Source organism: Melospiza georgiana, chromosome 9 (assembly GCF_028018845.1).
Source record: "Melospiza georgiana isolate bMelGeo1 chromosome 9, bMelGeo1.pri, whole genome shotgun sequence".
NCBI lineage: Eukaryota > Metazoa > Chordata > Aves > Passeriformes > Passerellidae > Melospiza > Melospiza georgiana.
The window spans coordinates 13,238,459-13,262,587 of record NC_080438.1 but is presented as its reverse complement, the minus strand read 5'-3'; the positions used below and the strand labels follow the sequence as shown (position 1 = coordinate 13,262,587).

The window sequence follows — 24,129 nt, the reverse complement described above, 5'->3', positions numbered from 1 at the left end:
CGCTGCAGCCGCGGCCCTGGGAACCGAGCGGGCGGGGCTCGGCTGCAGCCGGAGCCTTTGCGGGACGGGACCGCCGCTCCCGGAAGCACCGGGAGCCGGAGCGAGCCGAGCTGGGCCGGCGGTGAGCGGCGAGCGGGGCCGCCTGGCAGGCGCGCAGGTGGGAGCGGAGCCCGGCCGGGCCGCCCCCGCGGAGCGGTGCGGGGCTGGCCGTGAGGGGGAGCCTGAGGGAGGCCGGGGGGGGAACCTTTGGGGTTAGTGGATGGGGCGGGGAGCAGGGCTGGGGAGAGAAAGCGTGGGATTGAAGGGACACCGAGAGAAATGGCTGGAAATGGAGCGGTTTGGGCAAGAGGGAGAAGAGGGTGATGTTGAAGTTGCTGTGGGGAAGCGGCCGTGTGTGAAGTTGGGAAGGGGCAGGGTCTGCCCAGAGCTGTGTCAGTGCTGCTGAGGTTGTGACTGCCTTGCTGGTGCTCTGCTGAGGAGATGCTCACTGTGCGTGATGTGGTGCTGCATGTAAAGTTCACAGAAACGCACATTTTACAAGTACTTGCATGGTTATCATAATTTTATACCAAGTTTTTGAAATGAGAAAGGCTCTAAAGGTTCAACACTTATGGATTAAGCGAAACTCAGAGGATAGAGAGATAACAAATGTAATAATGCATATTATGGAATAAACTGAAAGATAAAAGATAAATATCAGAAGGTACCCAAAGTTGTTTCGTTTTATTAAATACTATAAACTGTGTTTTAAACCAGAGGAAGGAAGACTTGGATTCCAGATAAAATATTTTAAGGTGATGATTGGGTGAAGAAGACTGACATAGCTTTGAGCAAAGAGGAGTGTGTTATTTGGGACATAAAGAAGGTATGCAACAAACCTTTGTAAATCTGAATGAGCACCACAGTGGGAAGTTTTATTTTTCATTGGGTCTCTACACAGGAGAATTGGTATCTAAGACAACCTTTGCTTTTTAAAGACCTCATGTGCAGAATGACAAAGTGGGTCTTGGAATTAACATTAGGTGATGGACTGCTTTTCTTGAAATCTGTGGGGTTACTTCTTTCCATAGGCACTGCACTTGACTTACCAGTGTGTTCACTGAGTTGAGCTACAGGCTGCAGGGTGAGTTTGAGGGAGGTGACAGTTGTGGAGAAAGAGATTGACAATAATCTCTCCCTTTGGAAGCTGTAGTTCATTATTCCCTTGTACATTGTTAGGCATTGTGAGAAGAACTTGTGGTTGAAAATCACAGTTCTGAGCAATAAGTATCCATTGGTTCGGGATGCATGATGTTCTGGTTGGTAGGAGTAGTATGTGTAGCAAAAAGACTGTTTCTAGTAAGTAGAAATTTGCTTTCTTTAGAGCGATGTATTGTTCGGAGTAACTCTGCCTCCAACAATCCCCAGGCTGCCTACAGAGCCTAATTACTTATTCAGGTGATGCTATTGTTTGCAACAAGGAGTAAAAGGCGGGGATCATCTGTGCCAATTACCTGTGGAATTCAAGTCACGTGTCCCCTTAAACCAGTTCTGGATTTGGCAGTGTTCAGGGAGCACAACACATACTTATTTTTGGGACAGGCTTGCTAGAAACAGTTCCTCCCAGACTGTTCTTGAACCGCTCGCTACCTGGGCTTGTTCTTCACTGGTTACTTCGGTTCCCACCGTATTGAAGCTCCTGTGCAGGCTGTGTGCCTTTGCTGGAGCTCAGGAGGCTGCACAGCTGGATCACATCAATGGAGGGTGTCTCAGGAGGGGAGGAGAGATTCTTAACATCTCTGCTTCTCAGGATCTGGCATGATAATGTCAGATGGTTAGGAGTTCAGGATTTTGCCACTGGATTTCTGAATCTTGTCTTACGTTTATATCTCTTCAGTGCAGTTCAGTTGTCTCATTTTATTTGTAATCACTAGCATGCTGCAATGCCTACAGATTGATTTTCCCTGGAGGATCTAGTTTGTGTTATTCTACTCCAAGTAGGTCACCTTGACTGAGGTGTTTGACACACTGTGTTGCCTTGAGCACCCAGACTTGATTTGTAATTCACAAATAGCAGAAGTGTAAGCCCCAGCTAGATTCAATGTTCAGTCTTTCAGCACCTTTAATCAAGCTCCTTCCCTGGCTTGATACATCTGCAGGAGCTGCATTCCAGCAGTCCCTTGGTTCATGGCATTGCACTCCTGTGTGCTTGAGGAGGGGTGGGTGTCTGAACTGAAACTGAGACCTGAATGGCTCCTTGCTTGCAGAGGCTGAATGTGGCTGCTGGGATCTATCTGTGCTGTGATCTATATAATGAGCACAGTGTATGCACTGTGTGAAAACGAGATGCAGTTCAGGCAGCTTGTATCAAATTTCTGTGCTGGCAGTCAGAGTTTGGTTTAATGACTGTTATGTCAATATAAAACTATTACACTACTGGGCAGCGTTGAAGTCTTCATCTTATAAAAAAATGCTGGTGTTAACATTTAGCTTAATGAGGGCCTGAATTTCCAGAATGCAGAATATTTATTCTCAATATGTGATTTGTATAATATTCATCAAACCAAATTTTCATCAGCCAAAAAAATATAATCTCTGGATTCTTAGGTCTGGTGTTAATGATAAGGGTGGTGGGCTTAAAGAGCACGTAGCCACAGATCCCACATTTTAAGATTCACAATGCTTTACTCCTCCTGCCTGATACATAGATTAGAATGCTATTTTTTTCCCCCACAAAAGAAACAAACAAATGGAAAACCTTTGGGAGCTCATAAAACAACTCACCCAGGTTCCCTTTCTGCTCAGTTTTCTGTCATGTAAGAAAACCTTGCCTGAGTCCCCAGGAATTTATAGCTTTCTCTAAATTGAGACTTTAGTTAATAGTTAATATGGAATTGCATTCCCTTTGTTAAACTTGGCAGTGGTGGAATTTCCTGGTTGAGTGATATATATGGCCAGTGAATTACTGATACATCCTCCACTATCTTTGGCAGAAGCCAAGGTTTTGGAGCAAAGTTGAGAAGAAATCATTGGTTGATCTTTAACATATCATTTAATGTGTAACTGCTCTGAACCTAGGTGCACTTGCCAGTTTTGAAAACAATCTGCATGGTTTTAAAATGGCCAAGAGTTGTGGTTTGACCCCAGCTGGCAGCTAAGCACCACACAGACACTTGCTCACTGCCCCTGGTGGGATGGGGCAGACAATCAGGAAGGTAAAAGCGAGAAAACCTGTGAGTTGAGACATAGGCAGTTTAGTAGGTAAAGCAAACCAAAGAATTCTTTTACCACATTCCATGGGAAAGCAGGTGTTCAGCCATCTCCAGGGAAGCAGGGCTCCAGCATGTGGAGCAGTGACATGGGAAGACAAACAGCAGATTTTGAACCTTGTCCCTCCTTTCTTCTCCCAGCTTTATGTACTGAGCATGACTCCATATGGTCTGGGATATGTCCCTGTGGTCTCTTGAGGTCAGCTTTCCTGGCTGTGCTCCTCCCAACTTCTTGTGCATTCCCAGCCTCCTCACTGGTGGGCTGGGAGGCAGAAAAGTGTAATTCCTGCTCAACAACAGTGAAAACGTCCCTGTGTTGTCAGCACTTTTCAGCACAAATCCCAAGCACATCTCCCTGCCAGCTACTGTGGAGAAAGTGAACTCTACCCCAGCCAACGCCAGCACATGAGATACGCTTGTGCCCAGGGAGCAAGGTGACGTTGCAGGAACAAGGTCCTGCAGTGATCTACTGTGCTCTACTTGATCACCTTGTGATCAAAAATACCATTTGAATGCAGTTCTGTTTTCACTTCTTTTCAGTAAAGATTTTTTTAATGTAAATTGAGAAATTGGAAATACTGCCTGAAGGAAACTTTCATATGAAAAAAAAACTTTGTTCCTCAGTTTCTGCTTGAAGAGTGAGGAACAGACTTTGCTAGAGGATTTGCTTTTTGCCACACTTCTGAAGAATTGTACAAACTCCAAGAGAAGCACAGTTTTGTTTTGTTTCATAGTGTACTTAGTGCACTTTATGTCTCCAGCAAGAAAAATGAGTAACAAACTGGAAAACAAAAGAAAGAGTAAGGTAAGTTTTAAAATGATGAAGTTATTTGCAGTGATTTAGTGCAAAGTGCCAGGTATTTGGGGAGGAACAGCTGACAATTTTAGATAGCTTATGGGAGGGAACAAATAAGAAACTTGTTCACAGTATGAGGAAAATGGAAAACGTAGTAGTGACATTTTAAAGTGAGGTATACAAAATATTTAGGACATGCATTACTATAATTACAGTGACATGACAGATTTCATCTTGTGGTGGTGAGGGGAGAAAGAAATGTATTGTCAAATTTTAGCAGTCCAAATATGGCAGTTAAATTATCTGTGTGTCTGTAAATCTACTTCAGAATGCAGTTCAGCAGCACTTAACTAGATTTGGAGAGGTCTGTGCATGTGGAATATTTGTCATAAAATCACAGAATGGTTTGGGTTGGAAGAGAACTTTAAGGTCATCTGTTTTTGACTCCCTGCCCTGAGCAGGGACACCTTCCATGGACCACGTGGCTCAAAGCCCATCCAGCCTGGCCTTGAACACTTATGGAGTAATGGAGTTTCTCCAGTTCTCTGGGCAGCCTGTTCCTCAATTAGCCCAGCCCACACCCAGGCCATTGCTCTTGGCCTTACTGCATTTCATGAGGTTCCTTTCTTCCATTTATTTCTATACTTAAAGTATATGTTGTATTTTACACCACTTCTGATAAATACAAAGCTATATTCACTAAAAAAAAAAAAAGAATATTTGTGGAGTAGAAGTTTCTCTGAGGAATGTAGTTGTGTTGCACAAAATGACATGTCAGTTGTGTGTTATCCAGCACAGGGAAGAGGGCAATGCGTGTAGAAAGTAAGTAAAGCATAGAAAGAAGTTTTATAAAGATAGTTTTTTTCAGGTTCTGTGAGTTCCCTCTTCCAGTTGGGCTTCTCCTTTGTTGACAGCTTATTGTATTTGTATAGATGTGGCGTCAGCACTAGGTTCATATTTCACTGGAGAAATATGAGAACACCATCCTGTTTCTTTACTCTCTTATCCTAACTTCAAACGCTCAGGAAGTGTGTCCATACATGTACCACTGGAATGACACAGAGGCAGATTCAATCAGTGTTTGTTTTCCAGCAGAACCCATATGGAAAATTTGGTGTAGTAGCACAGAAAATTTAAACTTTGCCTTTGGCAGTTTTGAGAGGCTGGTTGTCTACTTCTGTGTTGGGCTTTGCGTATTAACTGATACACAAATGTCTTTTGTTGGTTGTGCAATGTTAAACTGATTACTCATAAAATGGAATAAGACCTGAGAAAAATAATTCCTGTAACTTGGCTTTTTTACTCTAAAAAACTGTCTGCAGTAAAAACATTTCACAGCTAGGCTGGAAGGAATTTAATTCATGTAATGACATCACTGTGAAGATTTGGAGCATGATACTAGTTAGTATATTTTTCTTTTTTTAAATTAAACTTTTCTTGTGATGGAGTATGGAGGAGTAAAGAAATAGTTGCCAATAGAGGTTATTTTTGTCAAATCTTTTGGTGAATTTAACTTACTTTTTTGTTGTGAGACTTGCTGGAATTTACTGTTAATTTTTTTCTTGACTTTCATCTACTTCTTCAGATAATGTTGGGTGCTTGGAGTTTTTCCTATAAATTTCTCTGATACTCCCTGTAATTCTGAGTCCTTCTACAAAGTTAAGAATAGAATCAGTTCATAGACTAATCCTTAATTTTGCACAGGATTTTGCCACAGTAGATATTTCTACAGCTGAAAACTTCAGTAGTTTATACCATCAGATCTTTAAAAGACAAAATCTTAAGGTTAAGAAAAGTCCCATAATCTTACTGCTCTGTAGTAAACACTGATTAGTATCAAGGAGTTTTGGTGTGCTGTTCATTAAGTCAAATTGATTAGGGCCTAATTTCATCTGCAAATATTAGAATTTACCAGTATTTGAGTAGGGAAAGTGTAGGGATGAACTAAAAATAAAACATAAAATATTAAGTTTTAGCCTGGGTTGGAGATATTACAAAGGGAGATGAAAATCTGTAAGTCAGAAATGTATTCAGTTTTGAATTATTATTATGAGCTGGAAATATGTGATTTTCCTCTTCAAAAAATCTGCTTCTTTTGAAGAGTTATTCTTCAGACAAGTTATTCTTCAGACTTGGGGCAGTATGGTACTTTGAGCTGAAAGTATTACTTCCTGTATAGATTGCTTGGCTTTGGTTTGTGTTCTGAGAGCCTTTCCAACATCCTTCTCCTTTTTCCTTTCAAGGAGAACAACTCTTCACATAGTATCCAAATTTTATGCAGCTGTGGGTACTGAATCCAAATGTTGCATGGCTGCAAATGCCACCTTGGCTCCCTGTGGACTGGCTCCCGTGTGGGCTGCCTTCCTTGTGGCTGCAGGGTGTGTCCCTGGCACACCTGAGGAATGACGCAGAGGGAACTGATGTTTTTACCATGGACTAACAGAGGAGAAGGTACCGAGCCCAGTCCCTGAGATGAGTTGTTTAGTATTATAGTCAGGGGAGTGCAGGTCCTTAGCACACCCCAGTGTAAGGTACAGTTCAGAAGGCAGAGTTCATTTCACCACTCAACTTCCAGTCTTTGAATAAGCAAACCTAAATCTGAGTTTTTAAACAGATTTATCCTGCAGAGTACCGAGCAATGCATCCAGAGCCCAGTGAGGAACCTGAGCTGGAACTCTGTACAGGAAATGCAGTGGGAACGTCGATATGATTGTTGGTTTAAGACAATCCAGGTGTGGGCTGTTACTGAAGGCAAAAGTTCATTTGTTCTGTGAGGGCTGCTGCTGTGAGGGTAGCAGGAGCTCATGGCTACAAATGGGCTCTTACACCTCTGATAGTCACCTGTAAATCTAAAGGTGCTATGAGACTGCAGTTGAAGACAGCCCAACTCTTTAAAGTTCAATATCTTGCTCCTTTTGTGGATTGTTCAGTTTGCAGGAGAGGTCTGTGAGCTAATAAGCTTCTCTTTTTAAAGAGAAGGGACCAGGAGAGCTGGTGAGGTGTTCTGTGTGCTTAGGAGTGATTATATTATTGGCATGTGTACGTTTCAGAACTCTAGTTCCTGCTCGGTGAACCAGCTTGTAAGTACAGCATGAAACTTCACACACTTGCTGTCTACAAGCCTGTCCTGTTCACCACTGACAGGACAACTTTTTAAAAGTACCCTTATTTCAGCTATCTCATGCTGGACACTTAGGTTCCCTTCTATGTGCACTTTTGGAACTCTGAGATGCATTAGTGATTTCTTTGCGTTAGCAGGAAGTATTTCCTGTGGCTGGTGCCTTTTTGAGATTCATTGGGGAAAGTTCCCTTTTTCTATCATGACTTCCAAGGAAGAGAAGACAGAAGTTAAATATAATGATGTGGTATGGATTCTTATGGCTTTGTTTATGGGCTTATCAAAGTGTTGTGCTTGTGCTTCTTGGTGTGTTTTCATGCTGAATGCTCTGCTACTTGCTCATTAGCATATTTGTGATTTACTTTTAAAATTACATTTTAAGCTGCTTCATAAATAGGTGGTAGTATTTTACAAAGAAATTAATGTGAACATTATTTTTAATATTACTGTCTGTTTTGAAGGTTCCAGAATTGATATCTGATGATTTTTAACATTTGTAAACCCCTTTGTCATTTCACAAGCTGACAGAATGCAGAAATTTGGGTTTGAGTCAGGAGGGATATGTGTGTTTAGAAGCATTTTGAAAACTAAAAACAAACAAACAAAACCAACCAAAAACAAGTTTAAAAACCCACAGTTTAAAGTTCTAAGGACTTATCTGTATGTGTGCTTTCATGAAATTTTTGTCTTAACAATATATTGCTCTATTTCCAGTTTTTCAAGTCTGAATACTAAAAAATTAGGTAGATGGGAACAGTGAAAGAAATTGTTTGTTCAAGTTGGCTCACATAAATGTCAGTTTTCTCTCGTATCATAGGCAAGCCTTTTAGTGACATTCAGGTCTGTATTTTCTCTCAGTAGGTTTTTTTTTTTCTTTACCTCCTTTTCCCTCTGTCTGTGTTGCTGGTACTTCTCCAGAAAGCATGGTCTCTGAATGTGCATGTCACTCCTTCATCACTTTGCAGGAACTGCTCTTTTTCTCCTACTTGTTCTCAGCTGTAGCAAATTTACGCATCAGGGTCGTTGTTCTTCAACTAACAGATCATCTCAGTTTTGTTGTTTAGGATGCCTAATTCCACAGTTAACACCCTCATGTAATGGATTATTTCACCAGAACCAGTGGAAAACAGTAAATCTTGAGTATTGTCTGCAGCTTTCTTCTCCTTCATAGTTTATATTTCTGTTTGATTCATACTGCTCCAGTGCCGTTGCATCTTTAGTATTTGTTTCTTCAGAAGTTAAATGAGATTATAGTTCATGTAAAAGTATCTCTTATTAAGATTCCTTAATGAAACCTTGTGTGTTTCTTCCTTTGTTTCAGCATCCTGGCATCTTTTTCCTCCTTATTTGCCAGTATGCTTTTACAAATATTTTTACAAAGGCATGATTTTTTAAGACAAATAAGTTTATTGCATAGGATACAAATGTGTACTTCATATCTTTGTGGCTGTTGATAATTCACTCCTGTTTGCAGGTTACTGCAATGTCTTTTAAGTGTCAGCGTTGTACAGGTAATAATTTAACTTTGAATATTTGACTGGAGAAAATCTGTAAATGCTTAGAGACAAGGTAAGGACAAATCAGAAATATTTGAAGAGTTTAGCTCTCCAAATGTCTACAAAACCAGCAATGAAATGCATCTTGAGCTAGAGAAATGCAGTTAGCAAGAAACTGCTTCAGTTCTAGCCATAAATACTTAGAGGTACCAGCACATCCTTGAGCAGTGTGGACAAAGCTGTGTAGTTAATGAGTCAGAAGTTGTGTGCCTGCAGGTGTAAAACACGAGGACAGCTCTGCCGCATGCACCCAGCAGCTGGGCTGCGTCTTGACTTCTGAAATTGAGAACCACATACATTATCTTGGCTTGTTACTCTTCTTTTGCTTGTAAACATAGTTGTAAACTTCTAGTTATTGATTTGATTTGATTTAATTTGACATTATTAAAAATGGCTCTGTTTTTGAGTAAATGGGCAATGAAGGGAGTAGAAGATAATCTTTTATAGAAAGCATTAGTTTCTGTGTATGAAATTTCTTTATATGAAGCATAGCAAAAATCATGTCATAGTCTGAGTAGCAGCAAGCTTTTTTTAAATCACCTTGTCATATATTGTGGTTGCAAAATGAAAAATACTGTCTCTATTAGTCTTCTGCAATAAGTTAATCCTTTAAACTGGTGACACATTGCAAAGAAAACTGCATCAACATGGTGAAAGTTCCTGGTAGAGATGAGGATGGTACAGCTGTACCAACATGAAGTTTGTGGTAGTCAGCGCAGCCTGAGAAAGCAGTTACAGTGACCTAGTCATCTATATTCAATGAATTTTTTTCTGGGCAGGATGATCAGCAGGACAGGTTTAGTGCTGCCTCCCCTAAAGCTTCTCCATCCCATGTCTTCCTCTCCAACTCTGCTTTCCCACAACTCTCCCTTCACTGCCAGGCATACCTCTCATTCTCATTTAAAGCAGCCCAACCCTCACCCTTCTTTTGCAGGCCCGGTGCCACCTGGCAAGGCAGAGGCTGCAACCTGACAGCCTTGGGAGAGCTGGAAGAGTGGGAAAATCTCTTCAGTGTGGGAACAGCTCACTGCAGCAGGAGCACAGGGCATTCTGCTGTACCCCAGCAGAAAACACCATCACCCTGAAAACACCTTCTGAGCCTTCACCTACATAAACAAACCAGTGATTCCCAATATCTGCAATATTACCTTTGGGTTTGTTTCTTTTTTTCTGTTTCAGAAAGGAAAAGGTCAAGAAATGTCTGCCAATTTAAAGTACCTTTCCTTGGGCATCCTGGTTTTTCAGACCACAAGTTTAGTGCTGACCATGCGCTATTCTCGGACGCTGAAAGAAGAAGGACCGCGTTACTTATCCTCTACTGCAGTAGTTATTGCTGAACTTCTGAAGATTTTGGCCTGTGTTCTATTAGTCTACAAAGACAGCAGTATGTGTCAAATTTTGCACCAAGTAATTTTCCTAATCAATATGCTGTATTGTAGTGGCAACTGCAAAGCAGCCATGTGAGTACAGGCATACAACAAAGCATTTCCCTTCTCCTTGTGTAAGAAATAGTCTTGGAAAGACAATAATCATACTGCATATTTGCTTGAGAGAATGGATACTGAGGAGGGCAGGAATGAATTTTATGTTAACATCTCAAAGTTGGTGTTTTCTCAGGCATTTTAAGAAATCTGTATGTAGAAGTAGGAAAAAATGAAAAGCTTTAAGTGTGTCCAAAGGATGAATGATAATTTAGAAACCAGTGATAAACAGCAGATGCAGAAGGGAAGAAGCAATTTCATTGTTACAGGAAGAATCATAGTTTAAGCCTAAAAAAAGAAAACTATATTCACATTTACTCTAGTTTTTATTTTGTATATTTAAAACTGAATTTATCTGGTTTCTGTTTGATTTTCAACAGCTTAAAAATGTCATTGCCTGTTCATAAATATTGATGACTCTGTAGGATTCTAAGTGTGCACTTTTTAGGTGGTACTCTTTGATGTATTATCTTATTGATAGAATTTCAATAAGTTTAACTCAAAGTATTATTGTTCTCATTCTGATATTCCAGGCTGCAGGAAGACACTTGCAGCCATATTTCCATAAGGAAATATACAAAGCCTATGAAAGTGAAACAAACATAGATGATATTTTCAGGTCTTGGTGTAGTGATAGCTATAAAAAGAGGCAACAGTTTAAGAACAGAACATTGCTGTTTCTCTTTTTTCCACTCCTTTCCTTTTAGTGAATGTCTATTTCTTTTACTGTTTCTTTGGGTAGAATGCAATTTACGGACTCTGAACAGAGTGCTACATGATGAAATCCTTAACAAACCCATGGAAACCCTTAAACTTGCTATTCCTTCAGGAATTTACACTCTTCAGAACAACTTGCTATATGTAGCATTGTCAAACCTAGATGCAGCCACATACCAGGTATTGCATATTTGGATTTCTCTGTAAGTTTAAAAAAAAAGAAGAAACAAGAAAACCCATGAATTGTGGCACAGTAGCAGTAACTGTTCTGGTTCTTCTAGGTTACATATCAACTGAAAATTCTCACCACAGCATTGTTTTCTGTGTCCATGTTGAGCAAGAAACTGGGTGTATACCAGTGGCTGTCACTCGTAATATTGATGACAGGAGTGGCATTTGTGCAGGTAAATATTTGCAGGTGATTTGTGGAGTTTTAATGTGTTTATTCAAGAAGCATGAATTTCTATACTGATTATCCAGCTTTCTGATTCTACCAGCTGCACACGAGCCCCAGAGTATAGTCAGGAGCTACGAATCACAGCTGGCCAGGTCTGGAGGACACCAGAAGTGGTTCAAAGGCAGAAGATAACACCTCTTTTGCAACCCAGTGCTCTACTATAGAATGTGACAGGGCCTCTGGAGCAACCTGCAAGTAATAATGATAGCAATTTTATTAGCACGTTTCTTCAGGCATTAGGAATTCAGAGATCATGTCTACCAGTGCAGGCTGTGTTCACTTTGTCATATGGATTCAGCATGGCAAATTTACTTTAGACTTATTTTAAAAAGCTAAATTGGCCCCAGTTCTCAATAGTGCAGGTATCAGAGTTGATAGTTTTCAGAGGGCAGGTTCGTAGGATAAGAGGATAAAAATTCTAAGAATTTTTAGCAGATTTTAGTATACCTGGAAATATTTTATTTTAAAATTTAAGAATTTGGAAAAAGATACAGTGATTAAGTGCAGTAATGAAAAATGAGAACAAAATACTCTGACAGTATTTAACAGACTCCTCAGAAAGTTTTTGTCCATGGCATTGCATTTTATTCAGATAGCCTTAGACACATTGCAAGATTTAACTGGTCTGCACAATCACCAAAGAGGGGCACATGAAAAACACAATTCATCCTATCTTAAAGACAACTGGTGTAAGTAATTTCCTAACTGTGCTTATATTTGTAAGGTGAACAACTGTTGAGTGGCACAAGTTGGTGGCAGAGAATGACCATGATAAGTCATACTGGGATTCACAAACAGTTCTTGCTTATAAAATATAAATCCTGCAGCTGTTTAAATTGATGAGTATTCTCCCAGTTCAGGCACAATTTTACTCCTTACAAATACATAGGAAAATAATTACAGCTTTGCAGTCCTTTAAAGGTATTTGTAGTGCAAAATACAAAATTTTTCAAGTATGTGATTGTCTTATTTAGTAACTGTTACTGTCTGTGGAAAACAAATTTGCATTTTGTAGATACTCATGACTTGATTTCATCAGTGAGTTTTATGTATTTATTTTTAAATCCAGTGGCCTTCAGACTCTCAAGCAACACCTGCTAAGGAGCACTCAGCAGGATCACAGTTTGTAGGCCTGATTGCAGTTCTCATAGCGTGCTTTTCTAGTGGATTTGCTGGAGTTTATTTTGAGAAAATTTTAAAAGAAACTAAGCAGTCTGTGTGGATCAGAAACATTCAGCTTGGTAAGTTTAATTTTAATCATCTGTTAGAGATACTGCATTCTGAAGCATTAAGACAATTGTGCAAAATAAATGTATAAATAAAAAATACCACCAACATTTTAGTGTGCTACATCTAAGTTATTTTAAAATCAAAATTCAAACTCTGCTAGAGGCAATTATAGGCATTTCTTTCTGATTTCAGTCTAGTTCTTGATTTACTTTGTTAATATAATAACTGTACATTTGTGCAGAAACTGTTAATTGAATTTTTTTTACTATTTTTTAGAGAATGTAGGAATATTAAAACGAAATACATTTCCAAGTTAGTGTTTTGAGATGTTTTAAGATTAATGTATTTTTTCCTCTCGTGTCTGGGTAGGCAGCTTTTTGTATTAAAAGTGCAAGCTATAAAATCTGCTTTGTTTGTGAACAAAGTGGAGGTAATTATTTACTGTTATTTCAGTACCAAAGGTAATTTTCTTTTGTGTGCATAATCATTGAGGAGAGGCATATGGAAAATACCAGTTCATCTTAACTCTTTGTACAGCTGTACCTACAGTGCACCTATCAGCGTGCATCACATTATATTCACATCACCTATATTAACATACATTAACCACTCTAGTCTTCACCTACCTTTTGTAGGCAAAATCTATTTATGGCACATTTGAATGAGTGCACTGAGCAGAATTTCACCTTCCCAGTGCCTTAGGATGGACTAGGAATCAAATCCACAGTGTAAAGTTAAGTCATGAGATGATTTGGTGGATCAGAGCTGTGTGGAGAGTGGTAGAATGTAGCACAGTACTATAAGAACAGGAGATGGTGTGGCTTCTTTTTTAATTAGTTAGTTGGTCAATAAGCCATCATTTTTTTTTTTCCTTTACTTTCTTACTACTGTATTTTGATTATAAATGGTTTCAGTTAAAAAAGCAGAAGTTAATTTTGAATACATTCAAACATTTTTATATGATCATAAGTGTTAGCCAGACATTCATAAGGAAGAGCTCTGAAGTAGAGCTTTTCTTAAAACACAAGCAAAAAACCTGCATGTCCAACCAGGTTTTCATTTTCCTATCCATAGAGAATTATTAAAACTGTAGAAAATAATGGGAAAATAAATTAGAATTGTTTTAAAAATCAGTTTTTAATGCACACCAATACTATAATAAGGATGTATGAATAGTTTATTGTACTTCTTTATCTTAACAGATTAATTGGAAATGACAAGTAAATGGTTTAATCTGAATGATAACTATGTTTTTAGTTTTGCCTACAAAAAGAATTATTTCTTGTCAAACAGAAGTTGTTATTTTGTTCAAAACAATTCTGGCTTTTTCAGATGCTGAGAAATATGATGAAAATAACCTTTTCTCAGAGAAGGAATAGAAAAAAGTGTTGCCCCTTTCATGCTCAGGACTATAGCAGACATAATCACAGAGCAGCTGCTGACATGCTTGAGGAATTAGGAAAAGCTTCCCATTTGATAGAAGAACAATGGACTCACCAAATTAAAAACTCCACAGTCTCACCTCAGATTCAGCTTTTGACATTATGTCTCTACTAGTAAAAATTCATTGTGTTTGAGACTGGCTCAGGAGAATCCCATTTCAACGATCCTTGTCTGAATTGGCAAACTGCTAATTGCTGCTCCTGCTGTGCCAGAGACCTTCTATTCCACTGAGAGTTTTCCCTGTTTTTCTCTCCAGGTTATACAGGGTGACTTCAGCCTTCAGTCATTACTAGTTTCAGGAAAACTGAAATTGCATTTAAGTGAATTTTGCTATATGCCATAAACAAAAATCTCTCCATTCCAGTAGAAAGCAATGGAAGATAAGTATATAAGGATATCTTTATGGAAACAATCAAAACTTGTTTCAGATGTGGAGAATAGCTTTTAAAAGAGAACAGCAAGCTGATTGCATTTGGATGTGATGGTATTGCAAGTGACGGTCCAATTTTAAAATCGGAAATGCATGAGCAGCCTTTAAGGACAAGGAACCTGTTTGCATGTTTTTCACCTGAAGCTTTTAAACCAATCTTGTACTTTCAGGGTTTTTTGGTAGCATATTTGGACTGATGGGTGTTTACATTTATGATGGAGAACAACTGTCAAAGAATGGATTTTTTCAAGGATACAATAAACTTACTTGGGTGGTGGTTGTTCTACAGGTGAGACCTCGTGTTCCATGTTTCTGTGAAGGCACTCAGGGATTTACTCTTTTATAAATAACTGTGGAAACTAATGGGTATCCTTGAAGGTGCTGAGAATTCTACAGTTGAAAGTCTGATTTATCATTATTATCATACTCTGAATGAAAATCTGGAAGTATGTAGCAAGTATGTGATTAAGTATTGTGCAAATTAAAAGCACGTAAGCATTATTTATTTTGTGATGTTTAAATTTATCTCTCTATATGCCCTTCCCCATGTGACTAAAAATGTACAGTACAAGCATTTCCACTCATTTAATGGTGGTAATGTGATCAACAATTTCTTTAATGGGGAAAGAACTACTCCTCCAATATTTATTGTCAACTGTATATATTCCTAATATAAAATAAATGTATTGCTCCTCAACACAGACAAAAGCTTTTCCTAAAGTAGGTGCATGGTGTCAAAACAGATGCTCTCAGTCAAATTATCAGTTTGTGAATCCAAACCTTGCTGTTTTTCCAGGCACTTGGAGGGTTGGTGATTGCTGCTGTTATAAAATATGCCGACAACATTTTAAAGGGATTTGCAACTTCTCTCTCCATTATACTGTCAACATTGATCTCCTATTTCTGGCTGCAAGATTTTGTCCCTACAAGGTAGGAATTATTTTCCATGTTTACTAAAAAAAAAAAAAAAAAAAATAGTTGAAAATTTACTGCTTACCAGATATAACTGCGAAAATAAATAAAAGAGAAATCCCATCCAAGCCGCACTTCGGAATGTCTTGCGCATCAAGGTTTAGCCTCATCCCGTAGCTAACAGTGAGCTTCTCAGACGGGTGAGCAGCCGCTGCCTCGGGGCTCCCTGCGGCTGCTGCCGCTGCCCGGGGCCGCTCTTCGGGCCGGGCGCGCCCCCTGCGGGCACCGCGCCCCTGGCCCGGGCTGCGGCTGCTCCGGGACCCGGGACTGCTCCGTGTCCCGCGCTGCGGGGCCGGGACCAGGGGCTGCGGCTGCTCCGTGTCCCGCGCTGCGGCCCGGGACCAGGGGCATCGCCTCTGTGCTGCCTTTCATCGCCCGCAGCACAGGCTCTAACACAGGTGACTGCCGTCACGCACCCATGGAAGTGACGCTGCAGCACTGAGTTGCCCAAGGGCAAGCAGAAGCCCAAAGGCAAAGCCGTTTCTAAAGGCAATGCCACATCTTGTAGTGAGAACAGCCAAGAAAGAAAAGGAAGTCCTTGCTCCATTCTTCTAGGCCCTGTACACTGTCCTGATGCTTTGGGGATCAGACACTGGTGGCTCTGTGTGCCACAGGCTTTGTACATGGGTAGGTTGAGAACACTGCTTGTCTTGGCAGTGCATGTTCCTATATGGAGTGTAGAATTAATAATCCCACTTCCAGGTGTAGGAATAGGATTTTACTTATGACTGACCAACACTCCTTGCATATGTTACATGTACTCATAACACCAGAATATTTTGAATAATATTTATGACTTTTGTATCTGGTACAAAGAAACATCTTTTTATCTAAAAAATATATATTTGCAATACTGTGTTCCCTTTTATCCTTACCCATTCTGTGATTCTGTATTATCAGGACTTAAGCATTCAAAAAAGGAAATTGAATAGCTGTTTAGTCTTAAAAAGTGGAGGACATTGAACTTAAATTATAAGTAGATTATATTTGTCCCATTAAAACAAATGTGGAAAGTGCTTTAAAAATTTCTGTGTACTCAAATGGAAAATTAATAAGTAACTTAACAGCTTCTGCAAACATGTTGAAAATTAAATACAGCCAAGTAGCAGTAGGTAGAACTTGAGGTGATCCTATTTAATAAAACTTGACTAACTTGAGTTAATCAAACTTAATCTTTAGTACCTTGTTTATGCTAACAATGCATTTGAACTGAAACTGTGCAATTGTTTCTGTCACATCAACAGTTTTGATGGGGTAATCGATGTAAAGTACTTAAATGCTTGAATGTATTGCAAGGGGCCATGTCTCAAAACAGGTTAAATGTATTCTCTGAAGGATTATCATATCATATGCCACAGTTTTTTTAGCATTTGCTTCAGAAGATGAAATTGTTGATGATGTCATGTCCGTGAGGAGATTCTTTTCTAAAATATGTACTGATTGTCTCCTAGCTTTGGTTATTTGGTATCAGACTTTAACTATCAAAAAAACTTGAAAGACCAAAATGTCACAATAGAAAAGATGCCTTTATTGTGTTTTCATAAGACAGATCTTTCTGTATCTGACAAAAATTAAATTATACTGACTTGCCAACTGGTTCTTGGGCAGCAGTAATTTATTTTGACATAAGCTTTGGACTTCAAAGCAAACACAGCTCAAACAACATGATGTATGTAGTATATGAATGGGTGGGTAACCCCAGAAACTGCTTTTCTTCAGCCCCTGATTCCATTTTGCATAAATCTTTAGGTAAAAGTTTAAGGGAAAAAGGATTGATCTGATTGCTTTTGGAAATTCCATGAAAGTGTAGTTTTAATTTTCAGAATATGTTAGTATAATGATACATGAATTTGCAGTTACAAGTTTCTTACCTCAAAAACTTTGTGCATCCCCCTAAAAGAAATGCATACAAATTATTTTGGTCTTTATCAATTGGACAAATATAATTTATCTTTCTGTTTTCCTCATGGAAAAATTTTCTTTCTTTTGATTGTATTGCATAAATAAATTTGCATCAACTAAAACAAACTTTTTTTTTTCATCCCTGTTCTATTCAGTGTCTTTTTCCTCGGAGCCATCCTTGTAATAGCAGCTACTTTTCTATATGGTTATGATCCCAAACCTGCAGGAAATCCCATTAAGGCATAGCAGACTTCCTCATCAACCTGCTTCTCGAGATCATGCACTGGGGGCCTTGCTAGCACTGGCATGTGGGAAGTGTCACTGTGCACTGCCAGGGAAGGATGACTGCCCTGCATCTATTGAAGAAATGCTGAAGAGTAGTTCTGAACAGCCAGAGGGGTTACAGGTGGAGGGTGATGCTGTCTGCAACTGATGGGGGGGGAAATGTCAGGGGAATGCCCAGTGCAACTTGCTAATAAAAACTTGAAAGAACCAAAAGTTTCCAAGAAACTACAATTAGGAATGTTTACACCTTTGACTGAGATTGCATCACAAGAATTACTGTATTGACTGCTGCAGAAATATGTCCTATGCACTCTTTAAAAGAGCACACGACAACATTGTCAGATTGTATGTTTTTGCTATTCAATTCTATTTAATCTTAGTAAATATGTTTTTAACTGTTTGTCTATTTACGTGAAATGAGCAGAAAGTCATAGTTCTAAAGTGATGGTTCTAATTAGGTACTCCGTATTAAAACTGAAAATTGAAGTATGATTGAAAGACACTTTCACAATATCAAATATTTTTATATTTTTAGAAGGCTGATTTAATAACAGAAATCTGTTATTAAATGATAGTATTTTAATTCTGTTGCTTCTATAAAACTGTTGTAGGAATGTTAACATTCTCACTGAAATACAAAGGGAGGAATACTCCAGCCTTCATCAGCCTGTAGTGTTGGAGCAGATGGAATAACTCTGGGAACACAGGCTGGAGGTTACTGTGCTAACCTGGGAGCAGCAGTAGGGATGTGATGGCTGCTTGCTCAGATGTGATGTTCATTCTTTTTTTTTTTTTTACTGATTATAAATCAACTTTTTGGTAGAATCTTAAAAGTAGTTTTTGTGCTTTAAATCGCCTCTGAAGATTTTTTTTAAACCATGATTTCAAAAGACAAAGAGCTCATAATAAGCATTTTAAAGGCATTATCATTGTCTGTAACAGCTCCATCTGGAGATATTATGGTATGGCATCTGTATACTGTACTGTACTTTATTACAGAGGTGTTTTTTAAACAAGTGTTGTTTACTCATGAACTCTTCCAGGCTTTTTCTGTATATTTCTATGTAATGGTTTAATTGGAGTCTTGGTGGGGTTTTTTAAATTATTATTATTTTGTTCTGAGAGTCATTGAGCCAACAGATTAAAATGGGTTCTCTGGACCTATTTGTTCTAATAGTGGAATTACTGTAATAGGAAGTATAATTAAAAAGCAATTAATTGTGCAATAGGTAAATATAAAAGCATGCTGTTATTCTGTTTAAAGCAAAAAAAAAAAAAACCTACACAAAGAAACTTTGCTGCAATTATATTAATTAGACTGTTATGAACACTTGCATATAGTCAGAAACACTAAAAAAATCTGCAACTAATAAACAAAAAAAAACTGTCTTAAAAATCATTGGTTTTCAGGTTCACAATGGATGTTAATGTCGAATGACTCATGTGACACCTGTGATGGTGCATTTATATAAAAGCATTTTGGGAGTCCCTTACCAGTAGAATGGCAAGTGGTAAAAATGTCTTTATTCCTTTCTTCCCTGCCACCACTCCCTCCATTCTCTTTCTCACATCTGTCTTGTACTAAAGAAAATGTGTAATAGAAAGGTGTTTTAAAATGTTTACCGAAGTACCTCATCTGATTGACCAGGAGATTCTGTAGGAGTGCTCTGAGATGTCTCAGTGAAGTATTGTAAATGAGAAAGGAAGAATTCCACTGATGTCAATCAAGTAAAAATGGTTTCTTTCTTCTGTTAGCAATTACGTGTTTTATCAACATTTTGTTTGTTTGTCTTATCAGAGCAAGACATTAAAGAAATATCAGAGCTCTGCCTAGAGCTTGTTAAGCTTTGTGAACTTTGAATCTGTCCCAGCATGTTGTAATTGCAGTAGCTTTGCTACTTGGCAATCAAAGCTATCTAAATGGGCATTCTGTGTTAATATTAAATCTTTTACACGTAACATTCAATGTGGCACAATCTTTGAAAAGTCACATTTAGCCATGTCCCCCTGCAGTGCACCCTGAGGTAAGGTGTGTGCATAGAGCAGCAGCTCACGGCAGTGCCAAGCACAGAATGGGACCTGCACAGCTCTGAAATGAGGTGGGAGGTGTTGGTGGCAATCTCTCAACTGGAGTTTGGCCCTACACAGGAATACTTTTGATTTCTTGAATCACAGTAGTGGGAGTGTTCAAGTGATATAATTGGTAACTTTCTTTTAAAAAGTCTCCAAAAAACATAAAAAGCAGGTTGAGAACACTTTAAGCCAGTTGTACTGGAAGGGACCAAAAAAGCCAAATAATTACCCCGTGGCAGGAGCTCTGTGACATGTAGCCTGGTTTTAATATTTCTGGTACACCTGTCAATATTTGCCATGATGTTTAAAGGAAGGACCAGGCATGTGTCCTGGTCTTTCCTTTTCCCTTTTTGCTTTGGAATAGAATGCCATGCAGCTTTGGAAAACTGCCTGCTGTACTAAGGAACAGTAGCTCCTTTCTGTAAAGGAACAGTCGCTCCTGCCTGTAAATCAATGACTTCCATGCTTTCACTTGACAGCCCAATTCTGTTTTCCAGCAGAAGGATAGATCTCCTCACAGACTTGTTGCTGAAAAGTGATTTTGCATTTTTAGCTGTGTTTCCTCACAGAGAGGAAAGGCTCTTCTCTGAGGTGTGGCTCTGGGCAAGGGGAGGCAGCACTTGCTTTGTGAGAACAGAAAGGATTTCAGGAGGGCTTACTGATTTCTGTGACCTTTGCATTGGGGAGCATGTGCACATTTTCTCACTGAGATACTTCTGGATTTGGATTTTTATTTTTTTTAAGTAGCTTTAAGTCTATAACTCATTAACTAACCAAAGAGTAATAGCTAGCACAGAGTTTTGGGAGGTAGTGGATAATGTACTTTGAGTTTGCCCTAAAAGCAAATGGTGTAGGAGTCTAACTTCCCAAAAATAAACTTGTCTTTCTGAACTATTTTCTGACTTTTAGACAATGGTTTTGTTAGTTTAGTTGTATATTTAGGAGGCTAACCTATACTTAGCAGAATTTTGTTTAAATATTTATAAAGTTATAGAAGTTATAGCTAGCTATTTATTTGCAATAACTTGAATTATGTGATTTTTCTTTCTGGACTTATATGTTGGGTGTACTAGTATTTATTGAATGCTTGGATATTTGGTAGTTTTATTTGAGAATCTCTGGGATACATGGTAAATGGTCAAATAACAATAAACTTAGGACTATATTCAAAGCAAAAGATATCGGTTCAATGGTGAAAAAAATTGAGTGTAATAAAGTAAGATAAACTTTTCTTTCAATATTATATTTCTAAGCAATCCACAAGTGCCCAAAAATGTATTCTCAAAGAATTCAGATAATTCTCAAAGAGTTCAGGTAATTGTATAGTTTTATTCAACTTCATTGTTTTAGATAAACTTTAAGAAAACCTCCCTTTCTATTTGTTTCAGTAAAGGGTAGATTAATGTTCTAGATTAAACTTCTATAGTGTAACACCTTTGGTTATTTACTACAATGTTTTAGTAACTATTATGTTATTTTTCCTCAAAAAGCCAAAACAATCTCATTTTGCTTATGTTTCATGTGCATACAGGCCTCTCACAGGCTCTTAGTAGTACATAATTCTTTTGTATGTGTTTTTAACTTATTTTTGTGGCTGTAATTCAAAATACTGTAATAGACTTTGTTAATTTTTTTAATTGATAAATGAAACATTGCATTTTGTTGGTTTTTGGTTTTTGTTGTCAGTAACTTTCATATTTGAATGTATTTCCTGATCAGCCCTGCATGTTCTGTTGTATTTAAGCAATTGGCATTTTCCAAATTTGAATTTGTTGCTTGTTTCCTCCTGGTGACAATGTTTCTTGCTGGATATTATGTTGAGGAGGATTATGCATTCCTTTCATATCTGAAATCTGTGTTCTCTATGTTTGTGAGAATGAGTTATTAAAAACCAGTAAAAGGGTTTTTTTGTGTATTAGAAAGGTAACAGTTATGTATAAGATGGTATTATAGCATATATGTGTAATTTGTCATTACCTAAGATGGTGCATTACTGTAAGAAAGTCCAAATATTGTTTCCTTGCCTTTGTTTTAATTGTTCTTTTCATTTTTAATGCTGATTAATTTCCAGAGGAAGAGTCCTGTTCTTTCCAGGTAAGCTCATTGTATGTTTTTAGGTATCTAGAATTAAGACATTCTATAAAGAAAAATTTGGGGCAAAATGCAACGAAATATGTGGAATTGATTAGACTATATCTTCTGCTTCAGTTACTGTCCAAAGTTCTGTTCAGTTGAATTCTTAGGTTTCTGTAAGTATTTCTCAGCTGAATTTCTAACTCATTCTAGAAGAAGAAATAGTGTCCTGACTTGCCATTCAGTGCTTTTTCTTGCTCTTGAATGTCTGCTGCACATTTGCATCCAAGAGTAGACATGGCACATTAACTTGTCTGCAACCTCCCATCATCATTCTGACTGTAATTAGAAATATTAATTTCATTAGTGATTTATAGCTCAGTAAGAATTGCTTATATGCTAAGCATATGTTTGTATTTCCTGCCATGATTTTTTTAGATTTTTTTAAAACTTTGTCCTTGTTGTCAATATATGAGCCCAAATATAGTATTCAAACATTGTAGCAAAAATTTTAAGGTAGTCTTACTTTTTTACACGTTGATATTCATGTTTGATTACACTGAATACAGTTCTAATGTATGGTGTTTCCAGGCAATTTGGAAATGGTTATTTTTTTTGGTCTAACACTGCTGAGCACTGGAATGCATCTTACAGGACCTAACACAGTCCTTCTTTTAATCCATATTAAGATAAAATACTGTATTTTTTTTTCTTCTATATGAGTAGATAATGCCACTATAGTAATAAAGTGGTTGAAATTAAGCATTGGCTTTATTAGGAATATGATTAAAAACTGTTTGAGAGCTTTGTTAAAAGGAGAGGCTTGCCTTATGCACGTGCTTCTTTTTGACCATTGTGTCATGATTTCTTGCAGTGTTCTTGTGATGCTCTTCTGGTCTGAAACCCCAGATGTGCCCTGAACCAGGGGTGGTAGGGAGCACCTGAGTGTCAGTACCAAGTTATAGTGTGGGGTGTGGCTGTAAAACACTGTAACACTGTAAGAGCCATGAATAGCTGTAATTTACAATATGTCAAAGACCTGAACAGAGTTCACAAGCAGTTTCTGTAGATGATGGATAACGTTTCTCTGCCCGTTCTGCAGACTCATATAATAAAACTGGGTCATTTCACTAGCAGTTTTCAGGACACCTCATTTCTATCAGTTTCTTTTGTCAATTTTGCCCTGCTCTGAATGTTAACATGCAACACGATTTAAATTGAAAGTTTTATGCTATTAGGTAACAAATTAATGATTCCTTATCTAGGGACATTGTTCTTCAAGCTTGGTGTAAAGGCACTCCCTGAGGAATCTTACCTGAAACTAGTGAAACCATCATCTGCCTGTGCCTTGGAATACCCTTAGGGAGATAAGTACTCTGTCCTTTTTCATCCCTCTTCCAAAATGATGGTAATGACTTCTACAGCTAGCAGGTAGTAGTATTTACTTAGTAGAGAGGGTTGAACACTGTGGGTGTTTAGACATTACAGACAGTTCTTGTTTCTCTTACTCAGGAGTCTGTGTTAATAATGTTAAATATGAAGGTTAATGTTATGTTAATATATAAATTAAATAATGTTAGAGCAGATTATGTCGGGACTTGTATAGGTGAGTGGAGTTTAATATTTGAAGATATGTAGCTGGCTGAATTTCATGACAGCAACAGCAAATATATTCTACATTCTCGAGTTTATTTACATTCTCATTATTTGAATCATCTGCTCTGTCTACATGAGCAAACTTGATACTTAAATGCATTTTGACATCAATAACAGGTGTTGATCTAATATGAAGGTGTGGATAGAAAACCATCTTGTCAGCCTAGTTACCAAATTACTTTGCTGATGTTGTAGTTGTGTTGACTTTTGAGGTGAATCCCTTACATGTCACCTCCATGTCTGTGTGTGACTTTCCCACCAAAATCAAACAACCCTCTGAGGAATGGACTTGAAACTATGCCAGCATCTTTGGACCCCTCTCCTTTTCAAGTAGAAGTGGGACAGAATTGTCAAATACTTCATGTGACACCCTGATACTTGTAACAAATGACTGATAATAGCAAACATCCCAGACCCACTGGACACACTCTTGGTTTCGTGAGCTGGAGTTGGCTTGTCTTTGTCTAGATCCATTGGTCTGAGTAGGGCTGTGCATCGGTGAGTTCTAAATTCCTTAAAAGGTGCATTATGATGAGATAAGGGGTGGTTAAGGCTAAGGGTTTAACCTAAGTCCCCACGATCCTAAGTGGTGAGTGATTGACACCCGTTTGCTAATGCAGTGGGAGCTGCGGTGCCACTCTGTACCTCAGGGATAAGTTCCACTGTTGGTAGGGACAAAAAGCTGTTCCTGC

At 38.3% G+C, this 24,129-nt stretch overlaps 1 protein-coding gene across 1 annotated transcript; it reads left to right on the top strand.

Moving 5' to 3' along the window:
- Positions 1-77: 77 nt before the first annotated feature.
- SLC35A3 (solute carrier family 35 member A3) lies at positions 78-19,872 on the top strand. Its single transcript, XM_058030466.1, has 8 exons — positions 78-157; positions 9,898-10,102; positions 10,942-11,096; positions 11,198-11,320; positions 12,443-12,614; positions 14,647-14,765; positions 15,273-15,406; positions 17,506-19,872. Exons 2-8 carry the CDS (start codon positions 9,916-9,918, stop codon positions 17,594-17,596), a joined length of 981 nt encoding a protein of 326 aa, XP_057886449.1. The 5' UTR covers positions 78-157; positions 9,898-9,915; the 3' UTR covers positions 17,597-19,872.
- The last annotated feature ends 4,257 nt before the right edge of the window (positions 19,873-24,129 follow it).

Excerpts from the sequence above, each read along its gene's own strand:
- SLC35A3 (XM_058030466.1), top strand. The coding sequence starts at position 9,916 with ATGTCTGCCAATTTAAAGTACCTTTCCTTGGGCATCCTGGTTTTTCAG. Across the intron at positions 11,321-12,442 it reads CAGGAGTGGCATTTGTGCAG|TGGCCTTCAGACTCTCAAGC; the intron begins GTAAATATTTGC and ends TTTTAAATCCAG. Across the intron at positions 15,407-17,505 it reads CAAGATTTTGTCCCTACAAG|TGTCTTTTTCCTCGGAGCCA; the intron begins GTAGGAATTATT and ends TGTTCTATTCAG.